This window comes from Tursiops truncatus, chromosome 2 (genome assembly GCF_011762595.2).
Source record: "Tursiops truncatus isolate mTurTru1 chromosome 2, mTurTru1.mat.Y, whole genome shotgun sequence".
In the NCBI taxonomy this organism is placed as follows: Eukaryota; Metazoa; Chordata; class Mammalia; order Artiodactyla; family Delphinidae; genus Tursiops; species Tursiops truncatus.
Genome location: NC_047035.1, coordinates 22,452,303 through 22,477,691, shown reverse-complemented (window position 1 = coordinate 22,477,691; position 25,389 = coordinate 22,452,303). Strand labels below are relative to the sequence as shown.

Genomic DNA, 25,389 nt, shown 5'->3' with positions numbered 1-25,389 from the left:
ACCTTCTATATCTATTTTTACTTTATCTTCATAATAACCCAACTTATAAATGGGACATGAATTCTTAGAGAGAATAGAGATTACATAACTCATCCAAGGTCATATATTAACAATCTGAACCCACATCTGTCTTGGTCCAAAGCCTATCCTCTTCATGCTCCACAAATAAATGCTAAAACCAAGTGTTAGGGGAAAAGCTCTGGAATTATCAAAGATTGGTCAATGAAAATGTTGTATCTTTAATTCAGACACTTTTCTAATTGCTTCATAATAGTGGTGGTTTATTAAGTGTCTAACCATAGGTTTTCAATCACTGCATGCACTTACTAATGTGGAATAAGTAATAAATATGGCACTGAAAAAAGAAAATATAATTAGAAATAATGCCAATATTCCCAAAGACTTTTCTCAGACTCATTTGCTGCATATCTATTATGCAATCCATTCCATAGACAGTCACTTTCTACATAAAATGGCTGAAAATTTCATGAGCAATATTTCAAAAATGAACAAATGACCAGGAATAATTGGAATTATTCCATTTTGAAAACATTTTACAAGGACCACCGATCTCCCCTATATTTCTGAACTATAAAGCAAAGAATCAATTTTATTTTAACAAACACCTTGGTGGTTTCTGTGAGGTGAGAGCAAGTGTTATGTTCTTGAGTATTCCTCTTTTTTTTTTTTTCAATTTTATAGGAATGAAACAACAGAAGTTATTAATGGAAAGAGATCCACAATGGAAAAAAAAAGAATTCTTAAAAAAAAATCTTAATAGAATTTCCATTCTTTTAGATTTACTTTCCACCCATCACTAAGATTGAATTAGTCTTTCTCTAGGGGAAGAGGTGTAAAGACCTATTACCACAGTCACTGCATTCTTGAAAGCCTATTAAAGAATAGGGTACTTTTCAGAATATTGGAAGGATAATTTGAACCTCATAAAGAAATAAAATATTTAAGCCATCTGCTATCTGCACACTATGTTTTAGCCTGTAATTGGCCATAACAAGGTTTATATATCTTATAACACAATCCAAATGTTTCCATTTTTACATCACTACTTGACTGAAAACAAGCCATCCTGACACAAATTCTTAAATACAGAATACTGCATTGTTAATCTGTGCATCTTTGTGATAAAATTAGGATTTCAAGGCTTTAAATATATGTAAACAAGACAAGTCCTAAATAAAGCATCATTCGACAGGGAAAAGAATAAACCAGCATTATAACAGGACTGAAAGTTGGTTTTCCCCTAAAGCCAATTACTTCTCATACTTGGCTCAGAGTCCTCTCAAATTGACGTCTGAGCTTTTTAAAAAATGTATATAAAAATATATATTGTAGAAATTCCATCAACTCCACCAAATTCTACCAGCTGAAATATTTCTTTTAAAGTTGAATCCTAAGGCACAAGTGTAGAATTATCACTTGATTTTCTTTAAAACATTACTTAAGGAAAAAAAAAAAAAAAAGATGGGCAGGAAGAGAGGAACAGCAGGAAGAAAGAGGGGAAAGTAGTTTAGGGAAGAGTATTTTTTTTATTAATTCATTAATTTATTTATTTTTGGCTGCATTAGATCTTCATTGCTGTGAGCGGGCTTTATCTAGTTGCGGCGAGCCAGGGCTACTCTTCGTTGCGGTGCATGGGCTTCTCACTGTGGTGGCTTCTCTTATTGCAGAGCACATGCTCTAGGAGCGCAGGCTTCAGTAGTTGTGTCTCGCAGGCTCTAGAGCACAGGCTCAGTAGTTGTGGCACACGGGCTTAGCTGCTCCGTGGCATGTGGGATCTTCCCGAACCAGGGCTCAAACCCACATTCCCTGCACTGGCAGGCGGATTCTTAACCACTGTGCCACCAGGGAAGTCCAAGGGAAGAATATTTTATGTGAGAAAAAAGATGAATGACAAAATAATAAGAAGAAACATCTGAAGAGGTTTAAAAAAACCTTTATGCATAATATCATAATTCGAGTGCTGTCATATCATCAGATGAAATAAATACGGGGTAAATGATGGGCTAAATTATAATGTATTCTGGTTATACCATATTAAAGCACTGCAATGCTCTTTGTATGTAACACAGCAGTACTAGAACCTAGAGTCAAAAGAGGTGCTTACCTTCAAGGAATTAAGAACATCCATGATTAACATGTTTTTATTTATCATTTCACTAGGACTACATATTGAGTAGCAATAAGCCATTTTAAAGATAGGAAAACGAAAGTAAATGTAATTTTTTTAAATAGGGAAGGCAAATAGCACAGTGGTTACTTGTTTAAGCTCCACAGTTGGACACCCGAGGTTTGAAGTCCTAGTTCTAGCTTTTGACTAGATACGTGGCCAGGGGCAAGTTACTTAACCCTTCCAAGCCTTGTTTTCTCTTTTCTAAAATGGATTTAATCTGAGTACCTAAAGGATAGAGTGGTTTCAGCAATTAAGGGAGAGAATGCATACACCAGTACTTACTTACACGGTATCCGTAATGTAATTAGTACTCAAAAGATGTTAGCCAGTAATATTAGTCAGAACTGCTGCTTCCCTTGTAAGACATTTTCTTTTACAGAGTGAGATACAGGCAGTTCAGTGGAATAACAGCATACTATCTCTTACCATGAATGTACAATAGATAAAATAGCTCATTCTAAAAAATGCAAGATATTATTTTGTTTCATAAAACTCTCTGGAATAAAAATGTGACTACCATGTAACCATGCATTAAAATCTTCTTATAATTATATATTAGGAAACTAACTGAAAGGCACAATGAGAACTCATAATTACTTTCAATTTCTCCATTGAGTCCCTGGAGAAGGTTTTACAAGCTGCATCAATTTCCTTTCCTATCACACCAAGAATGGATTCCTGTTCAGTCTCCAGACAAAGAAGTTGATCCTTGAGCTGCAATCTGGCCTCTTCCATCCTCCTTGAGTGCTCTTCTTCATTGTTTATATGTTTTTCCTAAGGCATTGATAAGAAATAAAAACAGAAGTTAATTATTAAGTGGAGACAAGAAACACATGTAGTATCTGCACAACCAACTCAAAGAAGCGTATTAGAAAACAGCTTTCAATAAATATTAGTAAAACACTAGAAAAGGCAAAATGTCAAATAAGACAGTGCTTCTTCATTTCAGGAGAAGAAAAAAGTGTTACTACTACCTTTACCTCATTAAAACAGTTTTTTAAAATGTCTATGGTTTCAAATGCAGTTACACTGCATAAATGCTTTGAGTCATGAAAATCTGATAGAAGATGGAGGTACTTTTCAAGTAAGCAAATATACTTAATGAAAAGCGGTTTCTAAAGAACCCTTTAAGACAGGGGTCCCCAACCCCCAGGCGGTTACCGGTCCGCAGCCTGTTAGAAACCGGGCCGCACAGCAGGAGGTGAGCGGCAGGCGAGTGAGCAAAGCTTCAAGTGCCGCTCCCCTTTGCTCACATTACCGCCGGAACCATTCCCCCTGCCCCACATCTTGCACGAAAACGGTCCCTGGTGCCAAAAATGTTGGGGACCGCTGCTTTAAGAGATTACAAGGACTTAGGGCCCCCCCTAGACAAAACAATTATCAATCATTATGATTACACAATTTAATTCAAAATTTATTAGAGAAATTCAAGTGGTATTACACAAGGCTTGGAGGAAAATAACAGAATCACTAGAATTCTAAGTATAAACAGTGGACCAAAAAGTCATGATGGCTGGCTAGTTATGCCTTCAGTCATTACATAGTAGCCTAATCATCTTTACCTACCCTAGTAAATACAACACAAGCAGGAAGATGATACGGCCAACAAACCAGCTTGAATTTAAAATAACAAAGAATTTTTCAATGAAAAGTAATCATGAAAAGTGGAATGGCATTCGAGCAGAATAATCATACATGATATTTCCTTGCAATTCAACTTACTTTAAAAAATGAAAGAAACACCCTCTGCGCAAAAGAACAGAGTCCTTTCACAACCTGTCTTCAGCTGTTCTCTCCAGCCTCATCTCCCTCCTTTCCACTCTCTCATACTTTAACTACTTTCAGCTCTCAAGTAGGTCTACATATGTCTCCTCCGCCCACATCTCATCTGAACAACTCACTCTGAAATTGCACTATTTCAAAATGGAACTGGCAGTCATGAGACAGCATTTACCTTCATGAGTACATCATCCCAATCTGGAGCTCAGCTTTGTAAACCTAGGAGCTGGATTTTCTTTTCTTTTTGGTACTCCAAGTTGAGTCATGTTTCAGCAGTAGAGTGCATTAAGCTCACAAGAGACAAATGTACACACTAGAATACCACTCGATTAACTACATTAGCTTACAGTGAGAACCGTAACTGCCATATGGATCAGAACGTAGGTATTGTTGTTACGTACCTACCCACCTATACATCTTATCCTTCAAAGTTTATCCTTCAAGACCCAGTCTCCTTTCTCTCCTGATCTCCCAATGCAGAATGTTTCCACAGTATATTATGTGTCATGTAGTTTTTTTAAAAATGTACTAAGCTATACGATAATTATTTGGTCTTGCACCTGTCTGCCTTAATAAACTGATAATTTCAGGAGACCACGAAACATGTTTATAGTCATCTTTAAACTCCTCCACTTTGCTAAATATGTGATTTAAACATTTTTTGCAGACAAATTCAATACTGTAAAGATCATTTCATCAACTACCATGCAGATCTATATACTCAAAGGCCACTGAAGTGTGCTATGTTTCCTCTATACAAACATAGGCCTCCAAACAAACACAGGCCTGCAGTATTCTCGCTGATGTAATATTAATAAAGAAAACACTCTATCAGGGGTTGCTGACATACTTAGGGGACAACTGTTCATACTCGAAATCCACACAATTCACGAGGATGTTCTAACTGATCTTTCTTTTCTCTCTTCGCTCACAGCCATCTTTCTTTTTCCACTGTCACTTTTCTGTGCTCTCTGTTACTTCCCTCATTAAAAAGAAGACAAAACTATTTCTACATTTTGATGTTCTCAAGAATGCTGAAATCACTTTAACAAAGACTGAAAATTTCATTATCCACTTCACTATCCTCTGTGAGACAGCATATCATGTCCAATCTCCCTTTGAAGTGAAACTCACAGAGCTATAAACTCACATAAACCTTAGAGAGCAGTGGGTTCAACTATCTGTTCTTTCAGGATCCCCTTCTTTGACATTTCTGACAGATCGTCATCCAACCCCTACCTACACGACCAACTCAAGTTTCAAGGAAAAGAGTAATTGACAAAGCCGCAAAATCCTTCCATTAGTCTAAGTGCTATACTCAAAAATTAAAGTAAATAAATGAATCCTCCACCCCTACTGAATCTTCTGATGTTTCAGGCAAAGGTCCAGGTTCTTTTATTTAACTCGGTTTCAGACACTGCATCATACTGGTCCTCCATCCTTTCTGCATGTCCTTCAAGACCCTAAATCTAAGAGTTAAATAAGCTCTTCCATTCTGTACCTAAGCAACTGTAATTTGATTTCTTCACTCATTCTACAAATTTTTACGGAAGGCCTACTATGGCAGTACACTCTTCTGGATGCTAGGGATAGAGTAAATGAGATAGATATGGCTTTTACTCTCACAGAGCCAACAAATTTCTCCTTGAGATTTCTGGCTTGAGAATATCAATTTAAACACTAATTATGGCACCCAAAGAATTAGCTGTTTCTCCCACTTTCATGTTTCAGAAATAGCTCTACCAATGGAGCAAGCACAGCTAACTCTATGGGAGGAAGTTAAACTGGCTGACATTAATTCAATCAACCATCTCATTGGAGGCATATAGATTAATAAAAGCAGATGATAATATTTAGGCACTATTATGGCTATTCCCTGGTCTTCTAGTGAAATCAGAGGGAGCAGTAATTCTACGGCAACATTAACAAAAAGCTACCACATTTCAAGAGAACCAGAAGTAAGACGCGGTATTTCAGAGACTATTTAGAAACATGGAAGACACAGATAGTCCAACTTCAATGTTTCAGCGTAAATGGACACAGATGCCTGGGTCTTGGGAATATAAGGAGTTTCTTTGCAGCGGGTAGGGGGGTGGGGATAGCCTAAGCTGACTATGACGGTCTATATGATCCAAGAAAAGGGATATCAGTCCTAGACCATGACTGAGTTGGAGAAAGAACCTTAGAAAACAAACCCAACGCTTAATTTTATGAAATGAGGAAACCAAAGTTCAGACAAAGCAACTTGACTGAAGTCAAAGAGCCAATAACCCGTAAACTGAGTCCCAACTCCCTTACTAGTGCTCTCTACTGAAATGCTATAAAGGTTGAGTTCTTAAAACTGAAGTTTAGAAAGCCAATGTGAAAAACTCAAAAAAGTTGTCAGTAGGTGTTAGGGAAGGTAACAGTCTTGTTCAGGCTTCAGAGGCAACAATAGGCCTTTGACCAAACAAAGACCCTGAAGGGAGCTACGTGCCAAACTGCTGGACCACGTAGGTCAGCAGAAATGGCGCTAGCAAGCCTGAAAACCAACAGATAAGGAAGGGAGTAAGTCACGAAGCTTCCTGGGCCTTGGGAATCTGGCCAGTTCAGCGGACATTCTGAGACTTACGAAGAGAGAGCAAAGCATTTCTGATAATGGCCAGAGCTGCATATTTGCGCGTAAGCTGGTGATCATCAGCTGCGGCTTGGCGTTACGAGCAGGACTCCTTTGAGCAGTACTCTGAAGTCTCAGCCGTGGGGTGGACGCACTGCTCGGGACCTTCCAGCTGGGACTCCAGATCACTGTTCCAGGGATTTCCCAGCGCTGCTCGGGTCTGGATGTAGGGGCTTCCCCAATTTGATGACGCATGTACATGTACCTCTCTATATACATATATTGGTTGTCCTCATACTGTAACTTACTAATATAATAAATTTCCTTATTTCTTGCTTATTAAAGTGTGGAGTGGTTATTTTACCAGTGAATCCTCTGAACCTGAAGCTGAAAGTAAGTCTTTGGGCAAAACAGTAGCTTATATGGGGGCTAACGTAGTCATAAAGTAGAAAGAATAACTCAAAACTATTTCTGAATAAGCCTTATCACTGCAAATGAAAATATATGACATACTGGCAAATTCAGAATAGACCACAAAAAAGGGGGAAAAAACCCATCAAGCATGCACAGTATCCTAAACCTTTAGGGGCTACTGCATCCTCTACACTGGAGATGTACCTGTGTACACATAAAATCTGCTCTAGATTTCAGTTCAAAAGTATACCTAATACCACACTAAACAAGGTACGGTTCCACAGTCAAGACAGCAGAGGTTTCATGAAGCTTCCACTTCAAGACAGGAAAGGCTTACATTGTTGACGTTTGTGTCTAAAGGAAACAAAAATCATACTACTTACAATGTCATCATACACACACACACACGCACGCGCGCGCACACACACACACACACACACACACACACACACACACACACACACAGCTTAATCAATGAACCTTTAATTCAAAGGATAAGAAGTGCTCCTCTAATTAGAACATTCACTCTCCCAAAGGCTATAAAGATTACAAGGAGACACAATCCTAATGAAAATAGAACAACTTCAGTAAAACTAGAGCATGTTCAAAATGTTATCTCCTTGGCCAAAGCTTATGAGATTCCTTCAGTGTCTTAAGTATTCCAGAAAACCCACTTTATTTCCAATACGGTTATTACATAAAATGAAAACAGTTCTTCACACACCTTAAGAGAAACATTATAGCAAATAAAGCACACTCACACCACTAAATAAATCATTAATTTACAAAGCTAATGTTTTTCCTTTACTGAAAACTAACTTGAATAAGTGTGCAATATTTCAGCCCCAAGGCCATCTATAATACATGAGCAGGGGGTGGGAGAGACAGAGAGAGAGTAAACAGTAAGAGAGAAATCAAAGTTAAGGGCTGAAGTTAAAACTAATGCAATGTAATTCAAAGTTACTGGAAGCATGGCTTATTGAAACTATAGTCCTGCACACATCACCTAAAAAGTTTTGAGGAAGAATATTTCTATAACTCAAGATAACTATCATGCCTAAGCCTTAAATCCAGGATACTAGCATTACAAGGCAAATTATGAAACTATCCTGAACAAAAATTGGATCTGTCTGGAAGCCATTTATCTGACTCTCTAAAGAAGGCTCACATTACTTCTGCCAACAGAGCTGACTCAGCTGCAAGGAAGCTAAGATACAACATGAAATGCCAACCAAGGCAGAAACTGCAGCATGACTAAAAGAGAAGGATCTACTATGGATATTATAGGAAATGTGAAAAGAGTTTAATCTGGAAAATTACTATACTGCAGTTCAAGCTGTCTGACAAAACAGCCAACAAATAAATAAATAATGCATTAATTGCTGTCAGATGTAACTATTTTTTCAAACATTTCTTAAAAACAGAAGATCGTACACGAGTATGGATTTCTTAAAATTATGGCTATATATTAAACACTTAGATGGGTATCAAAAAATTAAAACCACAATATTTACAAAAATATTGTAAAACCACAATAAAGCAACAATTCTAAAATCAATAGTTAAGATCAATATGAAAGAGTCCCCATGAATTCAACCTCCGTATATCCTTTGCCTTCTGTGAACCCAACACTACTCTGGAGTAAAGAGGACAAGGGAAGGTCATAAACTGAATTTTTTTACTTGTTATGAAAGTCCAATAACATGCACCTACTTCATCACTCACGAGATTATTATAGCAATGGCAGGTAACCTCAGTTCTTAGGAATACTAGGTGTTCCTTCTCTATGTTCCTGTGGCACTTTGTATGAGCTTCTGCTGTAGCACTTACTACTCTGTGTGTCTTTTATGTCTGTCACCTCAACAGACTGTGAGTTCCTCTAGGGCAAAGATCTTATTCCTCTTCATTTAAATACCTCAGCACCCCTCGTGCAATGATGGTGGAAATGTAAACTGGTGTAGCCACTATGGAAAACAGTATAGAGGTTCCTCAAAAAATTAAGAATAGAACTACCATATGATCCAACTATCCCACTTCTAGGTATTCATCCGAAGAAAACAAAAACACTAATTAGAAAAGATACATGCACCCTTATGTTCGTTGTAGCATTATGTACAATAGCCATGATGTGGAAACAACCTACATGCCCATAAACAGATAAATGATAAAGAAGATGTGGTGTGTGTGTGTGTGCGCACAGACACAAAATGAAATACTTCTCATAGACAAAAAAAGATGAAATCTTGCCATTTGCAATAACGTAGATGGAACTTGAAGGTATTATGCTAAGTGAAACAAGTCAGAAAAAGACAAATACCGTATGATTTCACTCATATGTGGAATATAAAAAACAAACAAAATAAGTGAACAAGCAAAAACAAACATATAGATACAGGGAGCAAAGTAATAGTTACCAGAGGGAGAAGACTGGTGGGGAGGGTAAAATGGGTAAAGGGTAATCAACTGTATGGCAACAGATGGAAACTAACTTTTTGGTGGTGAGCACACTGCAGTGTATATAAAAGTAGAGAGTTGTACACATGAAATTTATATAATGTTGTAAACCAATGTTAGCTCAATAAAAAGTAAATTTAAAAAAAGAGAAAAAAATCACAGCATCTAATAGTGTCTCACATAGCAGTCAATCGATAAACCTTTCTGAAACATAAATATCCTTTAATGTTCCATTCATTCCATTAGTGTTTCTTTTTTTTTTTTAGTGTATTCTCTATGTGCCAGGCATAGTCCCTAACTACACAACAATGAAGAAGAAAAAAAAAAAAAACAGAATCTCTAAACTCAATAACTTCTTGTGTTTCAGTAAGTTTGTTTTTGTAATACATTAATTAGGCAAATCATTGAGGGCAAGCATCTTGTAAGTAGCAGGTTATTATAACCATCAAAGTAAGCTTATGTCAGAAAAGTAAAGGCTCTGTCAGTGGTAAGTAAATCAGATTAAATTTTGAGGATAGAGGTAATAAGATTTGCTGATGAGTTACGTATAGGTCTATGTGTGAGAGAATAAGAGAGTTCTTTACATGTATTTAGAAAGCAAAAGAACATTGTAATTCCTACTAGAAGATTAAAATCAAAATGCTACTATTTTTTGAGTTAGATATACACTTCCTTCTCCTCTCTAAGTATATACTTTATACTATTTCCTTCAAAGGAGGGAAGAAATTATGATTAATAGTATATAAGAGTAAGAACTAAGAGCATTAGTAAAACAGTAGAGTTAAATGAAAAAAGTAATGGCATAATTAGAAAACAGGATAGATGATTTGATGCATGTTAAAACTTGAGTGTGGAAGACTTTCCAATCTATAACCTGGTCTTAGGCAGGCTTAGGAAAGTTATCCATAAAACAGAAGTCAAAAAATGGAAATTCAAATTTAAACTTCTAACCCCATTTAAGGAAATTATTCTTGCCTCAGGCTTTTTAGTATCTTTTTCTAGGAGAATATTGAGCAATACAAAGATCACTGGCAGCACAATCAAAAAGGTGTTAGGATATGTATTGGATACATTCCTAGAAATTAATATTCACAGTTGGAAACAAAAATGCCTCTAAAGGGTATTTTATGCATTCATTAACTTTTAGGACCATTTTGTAATTATGATGTATTTCTCTTAAGTCAATGCCTGGAAACAGAAATAACATTCGTTATTTAAAATCAGCCACTTTTGATGCATTTCTATTTCTGAAACAAAATACAGACAAGGAAACAAACAACTAGAGTTTCAAATTATGCATTTGGAACGAACATTGTTTAATTTTCAAAAGAAAAAAAGTGCATCATTCATTTCCAGAGAAATGTTTATAAGCTTACTGTGTCTTTGGAAAACATCAGAATTTCTTCCTCTCCTCTATTTTTTTCTTTAAAGGATGCTTAAGCATGTATTTATTCTTATGAAATAATATGGGAAAAAAAGTTTAAAAACAGATCTCCAAATAACATAACTCGTGTAAACAATAAGCACCGTCTAGTTATTGGTTTTGCATTAACTGAAAGAACATTGCTTGTTCAAGATTAAATGATAAAATGGACTGAGTCAATTGGTGCTTTAAATGGTGATAAAAGAAACACAATGTAAACGAACCAGGACATTCATCTTATGTTCCCTTTTAGGGTCTACCAATGCAAGCTAGGTCTGCTCAACATCCAGCAGAGCACTGACACAGATGCAATAGAGATCTTTCATGTGGCCTCTTCCCCTTGGCTTTACACACCACAAGCAACTGTAGGTACTATTATTTAGCCTAACTCCTACACCCACAGGATGGGTATCACTCACAGTTTCACAAGGAAATGAAATCAAACTAGTAATAGAGGATTTTAAAGGCAAGTGCCCAAAAGGACTTCTTTCTTCTCAAGCCCTTATAGTTATCAACCACTCAGCTAAAGATTAAATGCCTTGAAATCAAGTCCAAATCAGGGGTCATAAAGACACAAACTTGGACTTCACTCCTTAAATTCACTTAAAATCAACCTCTGTGAGTGTAAATAGTTGGTGAAGAGGTCACTGCCAATGGAGGAGAGTTTGGAAATGGCTTCTCCACGCCTGTGTTCCAGTCTGGAAAGTAGACCAAATGTCCTTCTATACATCTTTATATCTTGACCCTCCCTCCGCTGCAGCTGTATGTATAACTGGGCTCCCCCGGCACTGCACAATCACTCCATCTTTGCATTCTAAACTTGTTTCTTAACACCTGGCAGAGTGATTCATACATGGTAAACACTGGTGTTTCTGTCAATTCTCTGTGAAAGTAAGGACTACTGTGGCTTTAATGACTATCAGGAATTCAATTAAAAGCACTTTATAAATGGCAAATGCAAAATTTATAATGTTACCTTCAATTTGACAATTTTATTATTATTTTTATTGTTGTTGTTTTTAAATGAGAGAAATCTGACAGGAACTTACTCATAGTATCTTAGTGTTTATTTAACGTATCTGGTTTAAGTTTGCTATAGCTTTACTCTACTCACACTATTTAAAATAGACGAAGCACCAAACAAAGAGCACAGTCTGCCTAAAAATGGCGTAAAGTGTAACCATTAAGTAAATGCTAGAAGTCAACAGCTCATTTGCTTCAATTTCTTTCTTGTACTTGGGAAAAAAATGGAAATGAGAGAATTCTGCCTGCTACTATCTTAGTAAAATATGTGAAACTGTGGTTTTTGCAAAGTAGTGAATACTTTATAGAAGAGACATCTGACAATCATATATATTTTTCCACATCATGAGAAAGAAACAGCAATCCTAAACAGATGGTCAAATTAGAAACAAAACACAAATTTCAACAACACTGATTCATTTTTTCCAGTCACAGATATCTTTTATGTGGAAATATCAGGTTTTAATTAGACTTTTCTAACAAAATCATTGATGACTTCTATTCCAAAATTTGTGTCAGGCTAAAAAACATAAGAGAGGATATGGTAATGTGTTGAATATAATAACCCTAAATTTAAATTCAACACTAAAATTTCATTGAAAAGACACAAATGTGAGTCATTTTACTGGCAGTAAATAAAGGGAAAAATACAAGGAATTTATGCTCATATCCTGTTTTCCACCACAAGCTATGCAATGTTCGGCAAGTCACTATACTACACCCTCGCCCTCAGTTTCCACCATCTGTAAAAAATGGGCATCATAATTACACTTGCAAATGTGAATTATAATTACCATTTCTTAAAGATCCACATTTTGTATAAGAAAATTATTTCCTAAGTGTTTTCAGCCAGCATAGCCATAGTTTTAAATATGTTGCTAGGTGTCACTTCACAAATGATTTCAATAAAGGATTTCATGAGAAGGAACAAAAGTACATTTCTACAAATCCTAATCAATTCAACACTTAGGTTCCCGTGAACTGCAACTGCCTTAGATGTCTCAAAATTTGTCTCCTAATTGTTTCACTGCAGCTTTCACATTTCCCAAAAGAACTAATAATAGAAAATAAAGGCAAAAAAAAGAGAAAGAAAGTCTTCTAAAATAACAAGTATAACTATGGAAAAAAACAAGTATTCACTGAGTTAGCTAAGCATCTCAGAGAGCCTACATAACCTATGCACTGATCAGAAATGGTTCTTACAGAAACCCTTTTGATTAGAAAATCCTTTAATCCATTAGGCCCTATTTATCAAGTTCACTCTATTGCTTAAATAGTAGGAATCTTTGGGATATAAGTCATGGGGTTTTTTTCATTGAAAACATATTTTTGTCCTGTTTTCTTGTTTTTATTTCCCCCAATCCGGCCAAATATACACACTCAGACTTCTGGGAAGATGGCGGAAGAGTAAGACGCGGAGATCACCTTCCTCCCCACAGATACACCAGAAATACATCTACACGTGGAACAACTCCTACAGAACACCTACTGAACGCTGGCAGAAGACCTCACACCTCCCAAAAGGCAAGAAACCCCCCACGTACCTGGACAGGGAAAAAGAAAAAAGAATAAACAGAGACAAAAGGATAGGGACGGGACCTGCACCAGTGGGAGGGAGCTGTGAAGGAGGAAGTTTCCACACACTAGGAAGCCCCTTCGTGGGCGGAGACTCTGGGTGGCGGAGGGGGAAAGCTTCAGGGCCGCGAAGGAGAGCACAGCAACAGGGGTGCGGGGGGCAAAGCGTAGAGATTCCCGCACAGAGGATCGGTGCCGACCTGCACTCACCAGCCCGAGAGGTTTGTCTGCTCCCCTGCCCGGGCGGGCGGGGCTGATATATGAGGCTCAGGCTTCGGTCGGATCTCAGGGAGAGGACTGGGGTGATTAGTGCAGGTGATTAGTGCACTACGGCTGGCCGGGAGGGAGTCTGGGGAAAAGGCTGGACCTGCCTAAGAGGCAAGAGACTTTTTCTTCCCTCTTTGTCTCCTGGTGCCCGAGAAGAGGGGATTAAGAGCGCTGCTTAAAGGAGCTCCAGAGACGGGCGCGAGCCGCGGCTAAAAGCGGGACCCCAGAGACGGGCATAAGACGCTAAGGCTGTTGCTGCCGCCACCAAGAAGCCGATGTGCGAGCACAGGTCACTATCCACAACCCCCTTCCGGGGAGCCTGTGCAGCCCGCCACTGCCAGGGTCCCGTGATCCAGGGACAACTCCCCCGGGAGAACCCACGGCACGCCTCAGGCTGGTGCAATGTCATGCCGGCCTCTGCTGCCGCAGGCAAACCCCGCACTCCATGCCCTTCCCTCCCCCAAGCCTGAGTGAGCCAGAGCCCCCGAATCAGCGGCTCCTTTAACCCCGTCCTGTCTGAGCGAAGAACAGACGCCCTCCAGTGACCTACACGCAGAGGCGGGGCCAAATCCAAAGCTGAGACCCTGGGAGCTGTGAGAACAAAGAAGAGAAAGGGAAATCTCTCCCAGCAGCCTCAGAAGCAGCAGATTAAAGCTCCACAATCAACTTGATGTACCCTGCATCTGTGGAATACCTGAATAGACAACGAATCATCCCAAATTGAGGAGGTGGACTTTGAGAGCAAGATTTATGATTTTTTCCCCTTTTCCTCTTTTTGTGAGTGTGTATGTGTATGCTTCTGTGCGAGATTTTGTCTGTATAGCTTTGCTTCCACCATTTGTCCCAGGGTTCTATCCGTCCGTTTTTTTTCTTTTTTCTTTTTTCTCTTAATAATTATTTTTTATTTTAATAACTTTATTATATTTTATCTTACTATTTTATTTTACTTTATCTTCTTTCTTTCTTTTTTCCTTCCTTTCCTCCTTCCTTCCTTCCTCTCTCCCTCCCTACTTTCTTTCTTTCTTCCTTCCTTCCTTGCTTCCTTTTTCTTTCTTTCTTTCTTTCTTCTACTAATTCTTTCTTTCTACTTTTTCTCCCTTTTCTCCTGAGCCGTGTGGATGAAAGGCTCTTGGTGCTGCAGCCAGGATTAGTGCTGTGCCTCTGAGGTGGGAGAGCCAACTTCAGTACACTGGTCTAAAAGAGACCTACCGCTGCACATAATATCAAACGGTGAAAATCTCCCAGAGATCTCCATCTCAACACCAAGACCTAGCTTCGCTCAACGACCAGCAAGCTACGGTGCTGGACACCCTATGCCAAACAAATAGCAAGACAGGAACACAACCCCACCCATTAGCAGAGAGGCTGCCTAAAATCATAAGTCCACAGACACCCCAAAACACACGACCAGACGTGGACCTGCCCACCAGAAAGAAAAGATCCAGCCTCCTCCACCAGAACACAGGCACTAGTCCCCTCCACAACCCACTGTACCACCCTTAGCCACTGGGGACAGACAACAAAAACAACGGGAACTACGAACCTGCAGCCTGAAAAAGGAGACACCAAACACAGTAAGATAAGCAAAATGAGAAGACAGAAAAACACACAGCAGATGAAGGAGCAAGATAAAAAACCCACCAGAACTAAAAAATGAAGAGGAAATACACAGTCTACCTGGAAGGGAATTCAGAATAATGATAGTAAAGATGATCCAAACTCTTGGAAATAGAATAGACAAAATGCAAGAAATATTTAACAAGGACCTAGACGAACTAAAGATGAAACAAACAATGATGAACAACACAATAAATGAAATTAAAAATACTCTAGATGGGATCAATAGCAGAATAACTGAAGCAGAAGAATGGACAAGTGACCTGGAAGATAAAATAGTGGAAATAACTACTGCAGAGCAGAATAAAGAAAAAAGAATGAAAAGAACTGAGGACAGTCTCAGAGACCTCTGGGACAACATTAAACGCACCAACATTCGAAATGTAGGGGTTCCAGAAGAAGAAGAGAAAAAGAAAGGGACTGAGAAAGTATTTGAAGAGATTATAGTTGAAAACTTCCCTATTATGGGAAAGGAAATAGTTAACCAAGTCCAGGAAGCACAGAGAGTCCCATACAGGATAAATCCAAGGAGAAATACGCCAAGACGCATATTAATCAAACTGTCAAAAATTAAATACAAAGAAAACATATTAAAAGCAGCAAGGGAAAAACAACAACACACAAGGGAATCCCCAGAAGGTTAACAGCTGATCTTACAGCAGAAACTCTGCAAGCCAGAAGGGACTGGCAGGACATATTTAAAGTGATGAAGGAGAAAAATCTGCAACAAAGACTACTCTACCCAGCAAGGAGCTCATTCAGATTTGATGGAGAAATTAAAACCTTTACAGACAAGCAAAACCTGAGAGAGTTCAGCACCACGAAATCAGCTCTACAACAACTGCTAAAGGAACTTCTCTAGGCAAGAAACACAAGAGAAGGGAAAGACCTACCATAACGAACCCAAAACAATTAAGAAAATGGGAATAGGAACATACATATTGATAATGACCTTAAATGTAAATGGAATAAATGCTCCCACCAAAGGACACAGATTGGCTGAATGGATACAAAAATAAGACCCATATCTTTGCTGTCTACCAGAGACCCACTTCAGATCTAGAGACACACAGAGACTGAAAGTGAGGGGATGGAAAAGATATTTCATGCAAATGGAAACCAAAAGAAAGCTGGAGTAGCAATTCTCATATCAGAAAAAATAGACATTAAAATAAAGACTATTAGAAGAGACAAAGAAGGACACTACATAATGATCAAGGGATCGATCCAAGAAGAAGATATAACAATTGTAAATATTTATGCACCCAACACAGGAGCACCTCAATACATAAGGCAAATACTAACAGCCATAAAAGGGGAAATCGACAGTAACACATTCACAGTAGGGGACTTTAACACCCCACTTTCACCAATGGACAGATCATCCAAAATGAAAATAAATAAGGAAACTTAAACTTTAAATGATACATTAAACACGATGGACTTAATTGATATTTATAGGACATTCCATCCAAAAACAACAGAATACACATTTTTCTCTAGTGCTCATGGAACATTCTCCAGGATAGATTACATCTTGGGTCACAAATCAAGCCTTGGTAAATTTAAGAAAATTGAAATTGTATCAAGTATCTTTTCTGACCACAATGCTATGAGACTAGATATCAACTACAGTAAAAGATCTGTAAAAAATACAAACACATGGACGCTAAACAATACACTACTTAATAATGAAGAGATCACTGAAGAAATCAAAGAGGAAATAAAAAAAATACCTAGAAATAAATGACAATGGAGACACGACGACCCAAAATCTATAGGATGCAGCAAAAGCAGTTCTAAGAGAGAAGTTTATAGCAATACTATCCTACCTTAAGAAACAGGAAACATCTCGAATAAACAACCTAACTTTGCACCTAAAGCAATTAGAGAAAGAAGAACAAAAAAACCCCAAAGTTAGCAGAAGGAATTAATCATAAAAATCAGATCAGAAATAAATGAAAAAGAAGTGAAGGAAACGATAGCAGAGATCAATAAAACTAAAACCTGGTTCTTTGAGAAGATAAACAAAATTGATAAACCGTTAGCCAGACTCATCAAGGAAAAAAGGGAGAAGACTCAAATCAATAGAATTAGAAATGAAAAAGGAGAAGTAACAACTGACACTGCAGACATACAAAAGATCATGAGAGATTATTACAAGCAACTCTATGCCAATAAAATGGACAACCTGGAAGAAATGGACAAATTCTTAGAAATGCAAAACCTGCCAAGACTGAATCAGGAAGAAATAGAAAGTATGAACAGACCAATCACAAGCACTGAAATTGAAATTGTGATTAAAAATCTTCCAACAAACAAAAGCCCAGGACCAGATGGCTTCACAGGCAAATTCTATCAAACATTTAGAGAAGAGCTAACACCTATCCTTCTCAAACTCTTCCAAAATATAGCAGAGGGAGGAACACTCCCAAACTCATTCTACGAGGCCACCATCACCCTGATACCAAAACCAGACGAGGATGTCACAAAGAAAGAAATCTACAGGCCAATATCACTGATGAACACAGATGCAAAAATCCTCAACAAAATACTAGCAAACAGAATCCAACAGCACATTAAACGGATCATACACCATGATCGAGTGGGGTTTATTCCAGGAATGCAAGGATTCTTCAATATACGCAAATCTATCAACGTGATACACCATATTAACAAATTGAAGGAGAAAACCCATACGATCATCTCAATAGATGCAGAGAAAGCTTTCGACAAAATTCAACATCCATTTATGATAAAAACCCTGCAGAAAGTAGGCATAGAGGGAACTTTCCTCAACATAATAAAAGCCATATATGACAAATCCACAGCCAACATCATCCTCAATGGTGAAAAACTGAAAGCATATCCACTAAGATCAGGAACAAGACAAGGTTGCCCACTCTCACCACTCTTACTCAACATAGTTTTGGAAGTTTTAGCCACAGCAGTCAGAGAGGAAAAGGAAATAAAAGGAATCCAAATCGGAAAAAAAGAAGTAAAGCTGTCACTATTTGCAGATGACATGATACTATACATAGAGAATCCTAAAGATGCTACCAGAAAACTACTAGAGCTAATCAATGATTTGGGAAAGTAGCAGGATACAAAATGAATGCACAGAAATCTCTGGCATTCCTATATACTAATGATGAAAAATCTGACAGTGAAATCAAGAAAACACTCCCATTTACCATTGCAACAAAAAGAATAAAATATCTAGGAATAAACCTACCTAAGGTAACAAAACACCTATATGCAGAAAATTATAAGACACTGATGAAAGAAATTAAAGATGATACAAACAGATGAAGAGATATACCATGTTCTTGCATTGGAAGAATCAACATTGTGAAAATGACTCTACTACCCAAAGCAATCTATAGATTCAATGCAATCCCTATCAAACTACCACTGGCATTTTTCACAGAACTAGAACAAAAAATTTCACAATTTGTATGCAAACACAAAAGACCCCGAATAGCAAAAGCAATCTTGATAACGAAAAACGGACCTGCAGGAATCAGGCTCCCTGACTTCAGACTATACTACAAAGCTACAGTAATCAAGACAGTATGGTACTGGCACAAAAACAGAAAGGTAGATAAAAGGAACAGGATAGAAAGCCCAGAGATAAACACACCCACATATGGTCACCTTATCTTTGATAAAGGAGGCAGGAATGTACAGTGGAGAAAGGACAGCCTCTTCAATAAGTGGTTCTGGGAAAACTGGACAGGTACATGTAAAAGTATGAGATTATATCACTCCCTAACACCATACCCAAAAATAAGATCAAAATGGATTAAAGACCTAAATGTAAGCTCAGAAATTATCAAACTCTTAGAGGGAAACATAGGCAGGACACTCTATGACATAAATCACAGCAAGATCCTTTTTGACCCACCTCCTAAAGAAATGGAAATAAAAACAAAAGTAAACAAATGGGACCTAATGAAACTTCAAAGCTTTTGCACAGCAAAGGAAACCATAAACAAGACCAAAAGACAACCCTCAGAATGGGAGAAAATATTTGCAAATGAAGCAACTGACAAAGGATTAATCTCCAAAATTTATAAGCAGCTCATGCAGCTTAATAACAAGAAAACAAGTAACCCAATCCAAAAATGCGCAGAAGACCTAAATAGACATTTCTCCAAAGAAGATATACAGACTGCCAACAAACACATGAAAGAATGCTCAACATCACTAATCATTAGAGAAATGCAAATCAAAACTACAATGAGATATCATCTCACACCAGTCAGAATGGCCACCATCAAAAAATCTAGAAATAGGGCTTGCCTGGTGGCGCAGTGGTTGAGAGTCCGCCTGCCGATGCAGGGGACACAGGTTTGTGCCCCGGTCCGGGAAGATCCCACATGCCGCGGAGCAGCTGGGCCCGTGAGCCATGGCCGCTGAGCCTGCGCATCCGGAGCCTGTGCTCCAAAATGGGAGAGGCCACAGCAGTGAGAGCCCCACGTACCACCAAAAAAAAAAAAAAAAATCTAGAAACAATAAATGCTGGAGAGGGTGTGGAGAAAAGGGAACCCTCTTGCACTGTTGGTGGGAATGTAAATTGATATAGCCACTGTGGAGAACAGTATGGAGGTCCCTTAAAAAACTACAAATAGAACTACCATATGACCCAGCAATCCCACTGCTGGGCATATACCCTGAGAAAACCATAATTCAAAAAGAGTCATGTACCAAAATGTTCACTGCAGCTCTATTTACAATAGCCCGGAGATGGAAACAACCCAAGTGTCCATCATCGGATGACTGGATAAAGAAGATGTGGCACATATATACAATGGAATATTACTCAGCCATAAAAAGAAACGAAATTGAGCTATTTGTAATGAGGTGGATAGACCTAGAGTCTGTCATACAGAGTGAAGTAAGTCAGAAAGAGAAAGACAAATACCATATGATAACACATATATATGGAATTTAAGAAAAAAAAATGTCATGAAGAACCTAGGGGTAAAACAGGAATACAGACACAGACCTACTAGAGAATGGACTTGAGGATATGGGGAGGGGGAAGGGTAAACTGGACAAAGCGAGAGAGAGGCATGGACATATATACACTACCAAACGTAAGGTACATAGCTAGTGGGAATCAGCCGCATTGCACAGGGAGATCAGCTCGGTGCTTTGTGACCACCTGGAGGGGTGGGATAGGGACGGTGGGAGGGAGGGAGACGCAGGAGGGAAGAGATATGGGAACATATGTATATATATAACTGATTCATTTTGTTGTAAAGCAGAAACTAACACAACATTGTAAAGCAATTATACTCCAATAAAGATGTTAAAAAATAAAAAACAAAAAAAACATACACACTCATAGAGGGAAGGGAAATGGGGGAGAGACAAAGAGAGGGGGGGAGGGAGGGGGAGGGGGGAGAGAGGGGGAGAATGAATGTACATCCGTATCCATAGGTTATTGATATTTTTTATCTCCATGTAAACATATGTGTATGTACTTGCGTGTATACACACCTATCTCTTCAACCACAATTTACTTATAAATTACCTACCATGGGCTTCCCTGGTGGTGCAGTGGTTCAGAGTCCGTCTGCCGATGCAGGGGACACGGGTTCGTGCCCCGGTCCGGAAAGATCCCACATGCCGCGGAGCGGCTGGGCCAGTGAGCCATGGCCTCTAAGCCTGCCCGTCCAGAGCCTGTACTCCACAACGGGAGAGGCCACAACAGTGAGAGGCCCGCGTATCGCAAAATAAATTACCTACCATGTGTCAGGCTCTCGGCCTCGTCTTGGAGATAAAAAAACAACCAAGACTTGGTTCCTGTCTTCAAATAGCAAACATAATTACAAACCTGCCCACCTGTTTGGTTTGCTTAACAAACATGCCTGCAATATCACTTGCTGATAGAAATGGCAGCTCTTCCCACATCGTTGCCTCTTTGTGGACCGTCATCTCAAGTGATTCAACACAGTCGGGCTGTAAACTTCCAATCAGCATAGTTCCACAGTAAGTCTTACTCCCAGTTCCCTGGCCCTTAATACCTGACACATTATTGGGTAGTTAATCAATGCTTGCTGATTTATTGCTGGGCTGAACCATTAATTGGCATCTATTTGGTAACAAAACAATAACAGAATAATGGCAGCTGCTAATCTATACCTTATCAGGTATCAGAAATTCAGCCAAGCACTTTATATATATTTTCACATTTAATTCAATAATAGAGTTTATTATTACACCTGTTTTAAGGATGATATAACTGAGGCTTTGAGTTTTGTTTTGCTTTTTGAATTTTATTTATTTTTTTATACAGCAGGTTCTTATTAGATATCGATTTTATACACATTAGTGTATACATGTCAATCCCAATCTCCCAATTCATCACAGCACCACCACCACCCTACTGCCGCTTTCCCCCCTTGGTGTCCATACGTTTGTTGTCTACAACCGTGTCTCTATTTCTGCCCTGCAAACCGGTTCATCTGTACCATTTTTCTAGGGTCTTTAGATTGATCCACGTATCTACAAATGACCCAATTTCATTCCTTTTTATGGCTGAGTAATATTCCATTGCATATATGTACCACATCTTCTTTATCCATTCACCTGTCGATGGGCATTTAGGTTGCTTCCATGACCTGGCTATTGTAAATAGTGTTGCAATGAACATTGGGGTACATGTGTCTTTTGGAATTATGGTTTTCTCAGGGTATATGCTGAGTAGTGGAATTGCTGGGTCATACGGTAATTCTATTTTTAGTTTTTTAAGGAACCTCCATACTGTTCTCCATAGCGGCTGTACCAATTTACATTCCAACAGTGCAAAACGGTTCCCTTTTCTCCACACCTTCTCCAGCATTTGTTGTTTGTAGATTTTATGATGCCCATTCTAACTGGAGTGAGGTGATACGTCATTGTAATTTTGATTTGCATTTCCGTAATAGTGATATTGAGCAGCTTTACATGTGCTTCTTGGCCATCTGTATGTCATCTTTGGAGAAATGTCTATTTAGGTCTTCTGCCCATTTTTTGATTGGGTTGTTTGTTTTTTTAATATTGAGCTGCATGAGCTGTTTACATATTTTGGATATTAATCCTTTGTCCGTTGATTCGTTTGCAAATAGTTTTTCCCATTCTGACGGTTGTCTTTTCGTCTTATTTGTAGTATCCTTTGCTTTGCAAAAGCTTTTAAGTTTCATTAGGTCCCATTTGTTTACTTTTGTTTTTATTTCCATTACTCTAGGAGGTGGATCAAAAAAGATCTTGCTGTGATTTATGTCAAAGAGTGTTCTTCCTATGTTATCCTCTAAGAGTTTTATAGTGTCTGGTCTTACATTTAGGTCTCGAATCCATTTTGAGTTTATTTTTGTGTATGGTGTTAGGGAGTGTTCTAATTTCATTCTTTTACATGTACCTGTCCAGTTTTCCCAGCACCATTTATTGAAGAGACTGTCTTTTCTCCATTGTATATGCTTGCCTCCTTTGTCATAGATTAGTTGACCATAGGTGCATGGGTTTATCTCTGGGCTTTCTATCCTGTTCCACTGAGCTATATTTCTGTTTTTGTGCTGGTACTATATTGTCTTCATTACTGTAGCTTTGTAGTATAGTGTGAAGTCAGGGAGTCTGATTCCTCCAGCTCTGCTTTTTTCCCTCAAGATTGCTTTGGCTATTCGGGGTCTTCTGTGTCTCATACAGATTTTAAGATTTTTTGCTCTAGTTATGTAAAAAATGCCATTGGTAATTTGATAGGGATTGCATTGAATCTGTAGATTGCTTTGGGTAGTAGAGTCATTTTCACAATGCTGATTCTTCCAATCCAAGAACATGCAGTATCTCTCCATCTGTTGGTATCATCTTTAATTTCTTTCAACAGTGTCTTATAGTTTTCTGCATACAGGTCTTTCGTCTCCCTAGGTAGGTTTATTCCTAGATATTTTACTCTTTTTGTTGCAGTGGTAAATGGGAGTGTTTCCTTAATTTCTCTTCAGATTTTTCATCATTAGTGTATAGGAATCCAAGAGATTTCTGTACAGTGATTTTGTATCCTGCAACTTAACCAAGTTCGTTGATTAGCTCTAGTAGTTTTCTGGTGGCATCTCTAGGATTCTCTATGTATAGTATCATGTCATTTGCAAACAGTGACAGTTTTACTTCTTCTTTTCCAATTTGTATTTCTTTTTCTTCTCTGATTGCCATGGTCAGGACTTCCAAAACTATGTCGAATAACAGTGGCGAGAGTGGACTTCCTTGTCTTGTTCCTGATCTTAGTGGAAATGCTTTTAGTTTTTCACCACTGAGCATGATGTTTGCTGTGGGTTTGTCATATATGGCCTTTATTATGTTGAGGTAGGTTCCCTCTATGCCTACTTTCTGCAGGGTTTTTATCATAAATGGGTGTTGAATTTTCTCAAAAGCTTTTTGTGAATCTATTGAGATGATCATATGGTTTTTATTCTTCTATTTGTTAATGTGGTGTATCACATTGTTTGATTTGCATATACTGGAGAATCCTTGCATCCCTGGGATAAATCCCACTTGATCATGGTGTATGATCCTTTTCATGTATTGCTGGCTTCTGTTTGCTAGTATTTTGTTGAGGATTTTTGCATGTATATTCATCAGTGATATTGGTCTGTAATTTTCTTTTTTTGTAGTATCTTTGTCTGGTGCTGGTATCAGGCTGATGGTGGCCTCATAGAATGAGTTTGGGGGTGTTCCTTCCTCTGAAATTTTTTGGAACAGTTTGAGAAGGATGGGTGTTAGCTCTTCTCTAAATGTTTGATAGAATTCACCTGTGAGTTTCTATTTCTTCCTGGTTCAGTCTGGGAAGGTTATACCTTTCTAAGAATTTGTCCATTTCTTCCAGGTTGTCCATTTTATTGGCATAGAGTTGCTGGTAGTAGTCTCTTAGTATGCTTTGTATTTCTGCACTGTCTGTTGTAACTTCTCCTTTTTCATTTCTAATTTTATTGATTTGAGTCCTCTCCCTCTTTTTCTTGATGAGTCTTGCTAATGGTTTATCAACTTTCTTTATCTTCTCAAAGAACCAGCGTTTAGTTTAATTGATCTTTGCTATTGTTTGCCTTGTTTCTCATTCATTTATTTCTGCTATCATCTTTATGATTTCTTTCCTTCTGCTAACTTTGAGTTTCGTTTGTTCTTCATTCTCTAGTTCCTTTAGGTGTAACATTAGATTGTTTACCTGAGATTTTTATTGTTTCTTGAAGTAGGCTTGTATAGCTACAAACTTCCCTGTTAGAACTGCTTTTGCTGCATCCCGTAGGTTTTGGATCATCGTGTTTTCATTGTCATTTGTCTATAGGTATTTTCTGATTTCCTCTTAGATTTCTTCAGTGAACTCTTTGTTATTTAGTAATATATTGTTTAGCCTCCATGTGTTTGTGCTTTTTACGTTTTTTTCCCTGTAATTGATTTCTAATCTCATAGCATTGTGGTCAGAAAAGATGCTTGATATGATTTCAATTTTCTTAAATTTATTGAGGTTTGATTTGTGACCCAGGATGTGATCTATCCTGGAGGATGTTCCATGCGCACTTGAGAAGAAAGTGTAATCTGTGGTTTTTGGATGGAATGTCCTATAAATGTCAATTAAATCTATCTGGTCTATTGTGTCATTTAAAGCCTGTGTTTTCTTATTAATTTTCTGTTTGGATGATCTGTCCATTTGCATAAGTAAGGTGTTACTGTCGACTTCGTCTTTCAGAGCTGTTAGCAGTTGCCTTATGTATTGAGGTGCTCCTATGTTGGGTGCATATATATTTATAATTGTTATATCTTCTTCTTGGGTTGATCCCTTGATCATTATGTAGTGTCCTTCCCTGTCTCTTGTAACATTCTTTATTTTAAAGTCTATTTTATCTGATATGAGTATTGCTGCTCCAGCTTTCTTTTGATTTCCCTTTGCATGGAGTATCTTTCTCTATCCTCTCACTTTCAGTCTGAATGTGTCCCTAGGTCTGAAGTGGGTCTCTTGTAGACAGCATATATATGGGTCTTGCTTTTGTATCCATTCAGCAAGACTGTGTCTTTTGG

At 38.1% G+C, this 25,389-nt stretch overlaps 1 protein-coding gene across 5 annotated transcripts in view; it reads right to left on the bottom strand.

The window, feature by feature from the left end:
- CEP128 (centrosomal protein 128) overlaps window positions 1-25,389 on the bottom strand; it is a 439,104-nt gene that overhangs the window by 252,187 nt on the left and 161,528 nt on the right. For all 5 annotated transcript variants that reach the window (XM_033850758.2, XM_073800169.1, XM_033850760.2 and 2 more), the window contains one exon: window positions 2,789-2,965. In XM_033850758.2, the coding sequence (XP_033706649.1) occupies window positions 2,789-2,965 (177 nt within the window). The remainder of the gene's footprint in view (window positions 1-2,788; window positions 2,966-25,389) is intronic.